This window comes from Rhincodon typus, chromosome 18, assembly GCF_021869965.1.
Source record: "Rhincodon typus isolate 14 chromosome 18, sRhiTyp1.1, whole genome shotgun sequence".
Classification (NCBI taxonomy): Eukaryota; Metazoa; Chordata; class Chondrichthyes; order Orectolobiformes; family Rhincodontidae; genus Rhincodon; species Rhincodon typus.
The window spans coordinates 55836910-55846940 of NC_063349.1; the positions used below are offsets into that span (position 1 = coordinate 55836910).

The 10031-nt window shown below is 42.1% G+C and overlaps 1 protein-coding gene across 2 annotated transcripts in view; it reads right to left on the bottom strand.

The window, feature by feature from the left end:
- Positions 1-1784: 1784 nt before the first annotated feature.
- LOC125485406 overlaps positions 1785-10031 on the bottom strand; it is a 91291-nt gene continuing 83044 nt past the window's right edge. For both annotated transcript variants that reach the window (XM_048608057.1, XM_048608056.1), the window contains one exon: positions 1785-2052. In XM_048608057.1, the coding sequence (XP_048464014.1) occupies positions 1822-2052 (231 nt within the window). In that variant the 3' untranslated portion in view covers positions 1785-1821. The remainder of the gene's footprint in view (positions 2053-10031) is intronic.

Consider the following 10031-nt stretch of genomic DNA (forward strand, 5'->3'; position numbering starts at 1 on the left):
CTGTCCTCTGGGCAATTAGGGATGGGCAATAAATTTCCCGTGAATAAAAAAAGGAAAAGAAAAGATGCAGCCTGTGTATATTGTGCACTGCACAGAATGTGGATGGGTGTCGGTGCTTAAATTGAAAAAGCAAAGTTTATGAAGATTTAAATGAAGACAGAAGATTCGTCTGGTCTTGATAGAGAAATCTCTAGGGTAAATATCATGGTGATGGTTGGGTTTGGAGTTTAGAAGTTACTCGGCTGGAAAAAGAAACCAAACTATCAGGAATAGAGAATGGCTTTCGACTGGTTCCTGTCAAATGAAGTCTTCACCTAAGGGACAGTGAACTATAACCATGGAGGAGATTTTCAGACCATTTTAAAAATTAAAAGGGAAAATGTTTCTGTAAGTTAGGGTATAAGTTACAAACTGAAACAATGTTTAACCAATAACAAAAACATAAATTGCGGGAAAAACTCAACAGGTCTGGCAGCATCTGTGGAGAGAAAGCAGAGTTAACATTTCGGGGCCAGTGACTCTTCTTCAGAACTAAAGTGACTCTGTTTTCTCTCCATAGATGTTGCCAGACCTGCTGAGTATTTCCAACAATTTCAGTTTTTGTTTCTGATTTCCAGCATCTGCAATTCTTTCATTTTTCAGTGTTTAGCCAATGTTACTTTGGTTTGTTTGTTTGTTACAGTGAAAGTCTTAAAACATGTAATTTTGTAGTGTGATCCTGCCAGTCAGTGCCTGAAAATTCAGTTATCCTTCTAAAGGTTATTAGACTCCAGGGTAACCATAACAGACCTCAATGCACACAACTTTTGCTTTCATGAAACAACTCAACTCAAATCAAACAGATTTGGCTTGGTACATGCTTCACAATGTGACTTCATATAGAATTTCTTGACTGTTTGGTGATGTTTGTTGCTCACTCTTTATATTGCAGATAGTATTCCTCAGTTAATAGGGTAGAAATTTGAATTGATGCATGTCTTCTAAAAATGCTCAACACGATTGATTTCAAATTTCTCCTCAGGCTGCTTTAAGCTGGTGTTAACCAATTTAAAATAAATGCTACACTTTAGTTGGTATGAAGTTTAATCATGGAATCCCTACAGTGTGGAAGCAGGCCACTTGGCCCATCAAGTCCACAGCACCCCTCTGAAGGGCATCCCACCCTATCCCTGTAACCCTGCATATCCCTTGGCTAACCCACTGAGCCTGCACATTCCCTGGGCACTATGGGAAATTTAGCACAGCCAGTCCACCTAACCTGCACATCTTTGGACTGTGGGAGGAAACCAGAGCACCCATCTACCTTCCCCAGCCCTACCCCTCCTCTCTCTATTTATTTCTGAGCTCCCTTCCCCCTCCCCCATTTCTGAAGAAGGGTCTTGACCCAAAATGTCAACTTTCCTGCTCCTCTGATGTTGCCTGTCCTGCTGTTCTCCTCCAGCTCCACACTGTGTTATCCCAGGTCGTTCACCTTATTGTGTCTCATTAAACCTTGGCATGTGTTAGTTGACTGCTGCCTCTATGGCATTATTTCAAAGTAATTTACTGGAATAGATTACAACTTAATTGGAAATAATAAAGTGGAGATAGTGAGAACCCATTTTCTCCAATTTTTCTTTCCAATGACATTGATCAGAAAGAGATGTAAATCTGACTGTTAACATATGGCCACCAGTACACACAATCATCTAGTGTCACAATCTGTCCCATCGGATATGGCATCTTTTGAGATACTGTATGAGATGTGGTATAACATTTAATAAACACAAGTTATTTCTCCTTTATTTTCTGAGAAAGAGCATGTTATGCCTATTGCAAAACTCAGAGCTTCTGGGAATCATCCAATGGGTTTGTGATGACTGAGTTATGGATGAGGACAAAAAGTGGTAGGTAGGTGAGAAAATCCAGCAGGTCTAATGCCTTTGTGTGTTGGAGTTCCCTTCTGACTTCCTCCTCATGGATTCTGCTGATTCCACCAGCTTTCAACTCCACCAGGAACTGCTGCACGCTGATTGTGGTTGATTCTGTTTCCAAATTACACAGGAAGAGTTGCTGAGAAAAAAAAAGCAAAAGAGATTCCTTCAAAATCCTGCGTTGAAAGTCATCAAAATCTATCACTATCTGCCATTTAGTGGAATGGACTGATCCTTGAGATATAGAACAATAATAAGACCAAAGAATCCCAGCACTGAAGGAGGCCATTAAGTCCTTTGTTAATACGCTTTCTCTTTGAAAGACATTTCAAGTTAGACCTAACCCCTCGCTCTTTCTCCTTAACCAAACAAATGATTCCTTTTCAAGTATTCAGCCTTTTCAAAATTTATGTTGTTGGGGAATGATAAGTGCCAATTTAGAGGGAGAAAGATCAATTGGCGGAGAGCTGATTTCAATGCACCAAGGACAGAGTTGGGCCAGATTGACTGGAATGGGAGGTTGGCAGCAAAAACAGTAGCTGAACGCTGGGCTAACTTGAAAGAGGAGATAGTTTGAGTGCAGTTGAGCTACATTGCCTCATAAAGGTAGGGAAAGTGAGTCCACAGCTCCCTAGATAACCCAGGAGGTAGAAATTATGCTAATGAAGAAAATGTGTACTTCTGTGAAAGGTAGAAAATATGATTGAGAATCATGAGGAGCAATGAAAGTTCAGAGGGGAGGTGGAAGAATGAATAAAAGAAGCAAAGAGGAATTATGAGATGAGACTGGTAGCCAATACAGAGGAGTGTCTCATGAAGGGATATCTTCTATAGGTTTATTAGTAGAAAAGGAGTGGTAAAAAGAGGAATAAGGCTGATTGGATACCAGAAAGGGGATTTACACATGGAGACAGGGGTCATGGCTGAGATATTACATGACTGCTTTGCATCTGGCTTTACCAAAGAGGAAATGCTACCCAGATAAAAAAAGAACTGCAGATGCTGAAGATCTGAAACAAATTGAAGGAAAAACTCACTGGGTCTGGCAGCATATGTGGACAAAAAGTAAAGTCAACATTTCCAGTCACTCTTCTTCGGAACTCAGGCCATGGTGACAGAGCAGGAAACTCCATCACCAGAAGGGCTCAAAATTGTTATGGAAGAACTCTTGTATATACTGTTGGTACTTAGAGTTGATGAGGCATTGGGAGCAGTTGAGATGTGTACATGGATTTTGAAGAAAGAGAGGGTCAAAATTACAGGGGCACTGAACACAATCTTCAGTCTTCCCTGTAATCAAGGTAGGTGCCGGAGAACTGGAGAATTACAAACCTTACACCTTGTTCGAGAAAGATTATAAGAATAACCCCAGCAATTACAGACTAGTTAGTTTAACTTCAGTGGCGGGAAAGATTCTGCAAAGTTATTCAGGATAGAATTACTAGTCACATGGAAAAAAGACGAGTTGATTAGAAAGAGGCAGCATGGATTTCTAAAGGAGAAATTGGACTTGGCTAACTTGCTGGAGTTTTTTGAAGAGGCAACAGAATGGCTCAATGAGGGTAATGATATTGATGTGGTATATATGGACTTCCAGAAAGAGTTTGATACAATGCCATACAAGAGATCTTGTGAACAGTGTTAAAGGTTATCGTATAAAAGGTCAATAGCAACGTGAATTTAAAACTGGCTGAGTGAAAGGAAACAGTGTGTCATGGTCAACGGATATTTTTCAGGCTGGAGGATGGTGTATAGGGGAATTCCCCAGAGGTAGGTATTGAATACTTGCTTTTCCTAAGATATGTATTAATGATCTTGATCTTGGTGGGCAGGGGACAGTATCAGGTTTGCAGATGACACAAACTTAGAAGAATTGTCAACTGTGAAGAGGACAGTGTGGAACTCCAAAAGGGCATTGAAAAGTTGGTGGAGTGGGTGGAAATGTGACAGATGACGTTCAATGTAGTGAAGTATGAGGTGATACATTTTGGTTGGAAGAACATTGAAAGACAATAGAAAACAAGGGGTACAATTCTAAAAGGTGTGCAGGAGTAGAGGGAGATGGGCGTAAATGTGCACAGATCATTGAAGGTCGCACCACAGGGGGACAGAGCAGTTAATAAAACAGAGTGTCATTTATTAATGGGGCATGGAATTCAAGGGCAAGTTGGTGATGTTGCACTTGTATAAGACATTTGTTAAACTCAGCTGGAGTATTGTGTACAATGTGGGAACCACATCATAGGAAAGATGTGAGTACATTTGAGACAGTGCGGAAGTGGTTTAAAAGAATGGTTCCAGGAATGAGAAACTTCAGTAATGAGGACAGATTGAAGAAGTTGGGACTGTTCAACTTGAAGAGAAGAAGGCTGTGAGGAGAATGTACAGTGGTTTTCAAAATCATGAATGGGCTTTGGAGAATATAGAGAGAAACTGTTCCCACTTGACAAATCAAACCTTACATAAGTACATCAGGGTATAGGACATAATGCAGAATATTGTGTTACAGCTCCAGAGAAAGATCAACTGTAATATACGAGAGGTCTGTTCATGAGTCTGTTAACAGCGGGGAAGAAGCTGTACCTGAAAATGTTGACATGTATTTTCAAACTTTTGTATGTTCTGCCTGATGGAAGAAGGTGAAAGAGAGTATAACCAGGGTGGGAGGGAACTTTGATTATGTTGCCTGCTTTCCTAAGGCAGAGTAGACAGAGTCAATGGAAGGAAGGTTGTTTTCATGATGGACTGGGCTGTGTTCACAACTCAAGGGGAGTTTGCCAGCAGAGAGTTCAATTTCCCAGGCAATTTCTTCAAAGTCTGCTATGATAGAGATTCCACAGGGCCCTAAGCCCATCTCCCCTTTACGCTGCAATAATAACCGGTAATATGAAAAGGAAGAATGTGCAGTATTATGGCCATGAGGTATGTTACTCCTGCATAGGGCCACTATAGAATCGACGAGCTAAATATAGCCACTCTGTGATCATATTCAATAAAAATTTGAACAAAGACATTCAAGCTTATATAAACATAGGTCTCCAAAAGCTTCATCAAAGAGGCACAATTTAAGGAATGTCTTAAAAAAGAGATGGATGGTGAAGGTTATGGAGAGAATTCTGACATTCAAGGCTTCAGCAGCTGGACACTGCCCCCAGTGGTGAAGCGAAGAAAATCAGAGTTGGGCAAGAGACTAGAACTAGAGGAAGACAGAAATCTCAGAGAGGCTTGGGAAGGTACACAGTGACAGGGAGGAGACGTGGCCACGGAAGGATTTGAAAATAACAATGAAAATAAGTCTAAACCATGAAACTGAACAGACCATGTGATATCAACCTAGCTACCAGAAAAGATAACGGCAGAAACAGCCCTGTCAACCCTGCAAAGTCCTCCTCACTAACATCTGGGAGTTAGTGCCCATATTGGGAGAGCTGTCTCACAGGCTAGTCAAGCAACAGCCTGACAAAGTCATAATCACAACACAGTGTCTGTATAGGTTTCCTCCAGGTGCTCTTGTTTCCTCCCACAGTCTAAAGATATGCAGGTTGGGTGGATTGGCCATGGACAATGCAGGGTTACAGGAATAGGGTAGGGGGCTAGGGCTGTGTCGGGGTGGGATGCTCTTTGGAGGGTTGGTGTGGACCTGATGGGCTGAATGGCTTCTATCCACACTGTAGGGATTTAATGCCATACAGACAATGTCCCAGGCATCACCATCCCTGGATATGTCCTGCCCTACCATCAGGACAAACCCAGCAGAGGTGGCGACACAGTGGTATACTGTTGAAAGAAAATTGCCCTGGGAGTCTTCAACATTGACTCCGGACCCCATGAAGTCTCATGGCATCAAGTCTAACATGAGTAAGGAAACCTCCTGCTGGTTATCACATACAGTCCTCCCTCAGCTGATGAATCAGTGATTCCTCTGTGTTGAACAACACATGGAGGAAGCACTGAGGGTGATAAGGGTACAGAATGTACTCTGGATGGGGGACTTCACTGTCCACCACCAAGAGTGGCTCGGCAGCAGTACTATTGATTGAACTGGTCGGGTCCTAAAGGACGCAGCTGCTAGAGTGGGTTTGCGGCAGATGGTGAGGGAACTAACAAGAGGGGAAAAGATGCTTGACCTCATCCTTACCAATCTGCCAGCTGCAAATACATTTGCCCATGACAGTATCAGTAATAGTGGCCACCGTACAGTCCTTGAAAAGATGAAGTCTCACCTTCACATTAATAACATCCCATTATGTGGTGCTATCACCATGCTAAATGGGACAGACTTCAAACAGATCTAGCAACTCAAGACTGGGAATCCATGAGGTGTTGCCAGAGGAAGTGGCTAAGGCAGGTACAGTTACAACATTTAAAAGACTCTTGTACAGGTACATGTATAAGAAAGGTTTAGAGGGATATGGGACTCGTTTAGTTTGGGAAACTTGGTCAGCATGAACGAGTTGGACTGAAGGGTCTGTTTCTGTGCTGTTTGACTCTGTGACTCTTTAACTAGATTCAATCACAAACTATGACCTCATGGCCCAGTATATATCCCACTCTACCATTACTATTGAGCCAGGGGATCAGTGAACAAAGTGTGTAGGAGGGCATGCCAGGCTGAGATGTCAACCTGGTGATGCTACAAAATGAAATTACTTGCATGCCAAACAGGATAAACAGCAAGTGATAGACAGAGCTAAGTGATTTCACAACCAATAGATCAAATCAAAGCACTGCAGTCCTCCCTGTGGGTGGAGGCTCACAAATATCCTTAGGAACACATGAGCCGTGAATTGAATGAGGATGGACTTTGTTTTTTTTATAATATGATTTCTGTTGCTAATGTAAGGGCCAGAGTAGGGTGACTTAAACACTTTTCACTATAATTTTTGTAAAAATACAAGTGACAATAAATTACTATTCTATTCTATCCTCAATGATGGGAGACACCTGACATCAGTGCAAAAGACAAAGCTGAAGTATTCGCAATAATCTTTAGCCAGAAGAGCTGAGTGGATAAAACGTCATGGCCTCCTCCAGAGGGTCCAAGCAGAATTCCCTCTAATTTTCTTTCCACCTGCACAGGCCTCTGAAGTTCATATACGGGAGGAGGTCAATGCAGCAACTGGCATGCACGTAGCTTAGAAGGAGCTATGGTGCAGAGCATCTCATCCAACTCAATTCACTTCATGATCCCCAAGTTGGGTTCTAGCTCTTGGCTTCATTGCAGCTTTGGTTCAACTCCAGAGGGAAGATTAAAGTGGCTGCCCATCAAAGTCATACTTTGCCTTTTGTATCATCAAGTAAGCCTATCAAAACGAGGGTCAATGGGAATCAAGGGAGAACTCTCTGCTGTTTGGAATCTGATTTGGCACTTAGGCAGATGGTTGTGGTTGTTGGAGGTCAGCTCCAGGACATCTCTGCAGGAGTTCCTCAGGGTAGTGTCCTAGGCCCAACCATCTCCAGCTGCTTCATCAATGATCTTCCCTCCATCATAAGGTCAGAAGTGGGAACGTTTGCCATTGATTGCACAATGTTCAGAACCATTTGCAGGTCCTCAGACACTGAAGCAATCAGTCTCTAACCATTACACTTTGACATTCAATGGCATTACCATCACTAAATCATACATTTTCAACATCCTAGGGATTACCATTGAAGGAAAATTTAACTGGACTAACTATATAAATACTGAGGTTACAGTGCAGGTATCCTGCAGTGAGTAACTCACTTCCTGACTCCCCAAAGCTTTCAAACCATCTACAAGGCACACATCAGGAGTATGATGGAACACTCCCCACTTGCCTGGGTGGCTGCAGCCCCAACAACACTCAAAAAATTTGACACCATCCAGGACAAAGAAGCATGCATTATTAGCACCATACTCAAAAACATCCATTCCCAGCACCACGGACACTCAGTAGCACAGTGTTTTCTAACCCTAAGATGATCTGCAGGAATTCACCAAGGCTCCTTAGATAGCTCTTTCCAAACCCACCGCAATGACCATCTAGAGGGCCAAGGGCAGCAGATAGATGGGAACACCATCATTTATAGAAATATGAAAAAAAGGAGCACTGGTAAGCCATTCAGCCCTTCTAGAAGTCTCCTTGCTTCTTTCTGTTTCACTTCCCTCACAGGGTCTGTGTTAACCTGCAGCCCAAACACAGTGTTGTCACTATGCTGAACTCTCAGGCATTATCCATTTAAAACAGAGATGAGGAAGAAATTCTTCTCTCAGAAGATAATGAATACATGGAATTCTTTAATGCAGAGGTCTGTCAAGGCTGGGTCATTAACTACAACCAAGGCTGAGGTAGACAGATCTTTAATCAGAAAAAGAATGAAGTGTTTAGGGGGAAAGGCAAAAAAATGCAGTTGAGGATTATCAGATTAGCCATAATCTCATTGACGAGTGGAGCTGACCTGATGGGCTGAATGGCCTACTTCCGCTCCAATGTCTTAAGATCTTATAGTGGGAGGCTGATTGGGAGCTGGTGCAAGTTAGGATTTGGGGTAACATCCTGCAGGTGAATTGGTTAAATGTTTCTAGTCAATTGGTGCAACTTCATGTTCCCTGTTGTTTCACATAGCCCCAATAATTCATAATGTTTAGTGAACTAGAATGGGAGAAGGAAAAGCCAGCAACAGTCCTCAGCAAAGAATTGCAAAGCTGAAGTTCAGTTCCAATACGTATTGAAAACAAGTGACCCATTTTGAATATTGTAAATGACAGAATGGTGTGAAGGGAACACATCAGCAGATTTGAATATATGTAAGTGCTGAACTAGGAGAACCAGAGGCAACAAGGGAAAAAAAGTGGCTGATTAAAAACTGTTTTCTTCTGAGCTCAGGAATCATTCAGTGGCTGCTCACATTATCTGCGCCTTTCAAATGTAATGAATTTTACAATGTTCTGTGTAACTGGAAGACTTCAGACTTTAATGTTCCATTCCACCCCCCTCTCCATTGTTAGTGCACCTGTTTTTATTTTGCACTGATTCCACATCCAATTTAATAACTTTCAGTAATCCCCTGGCACTAACCCTAACACTTCAAAGCATTCGAGTCGGTCAGTCTAATTATAAAGTAAGTGAAGAGGTAGAACCTTCCTCCCAGTATTGCTTTCTATACCAATGTGTCAAGGTGATTAACATCCACAGTCTCTAACGCCACAGATTTTATCTGAGCATTTTTTTCCTTCTTCTCGAATAGAAGCATACAATTCAATTAAGTAATGGCAAAAATTTTCCACTCCAGCATTCTATCACGCAGGGAGCTTTTCTGTAAAACTATAAAATAGATCAGTAATAATCTATTAAAAAAATCCAGGAAACATCATATACAAGACTAGTTGGTGTATGTGTATTTCAAAAAGAAGCTCTAGTACATGTCTTCTCATGTTTTACTGATTTTTATGTTTCTTTCTTGCTGATAAAGACTCCGAATAGACAATCCTGCAGCCGGAGCATATGTGTGTTGGGCTGGCATCATTCAGCAAGTCAACATTTAAAGTGACTTGTTTCCTATGGAGCTCTTTTTGGATTGTTGATGTACCCTTCCTGTCAAAGCCTTGGCAGTTCACAATACAGCGTAAGTTCAGGATGAAGTGAAGCTCAGTTCACACACGTTGGGTCAAAGTTGTGTTTATTCCAAATCTTGCAATTCATTTGAGGTTGCTGTGGTAACTAATTCTTCAGGACAGCAAATGAAGGGAGAATTACATTTTGCTCATGCACAGAGCAACGTAAAAATAAGTCGACTTGATCAGTGAGTCTGAAGAACGTTTGTTGCTCATCATTTCTGCTTCCCCCTTCCAACTCTCCTCCCCCCTCCACCACTCCCTCACTAAGGACCATGCAGCAGTTATTGATAATGTCAGCGTCAGCAGCTGGTGGAATCGAACACCATTCTGAACAGTTCCGACAAATGGAGAGCAGAGATTGGGATTCTGAGTTCCGTTCCAGTCAGATCCTTGAGTTGTTGATACAGATGACAATCACTCACCACCCAACCCCCAACACCATCTTAATATTGCTTTGATGAGCCCATAAAATTCTCAGTCCCTGCATGAGTCAGTGTCCCACCACCCCTCCCAACACACACACACACACACACACACAC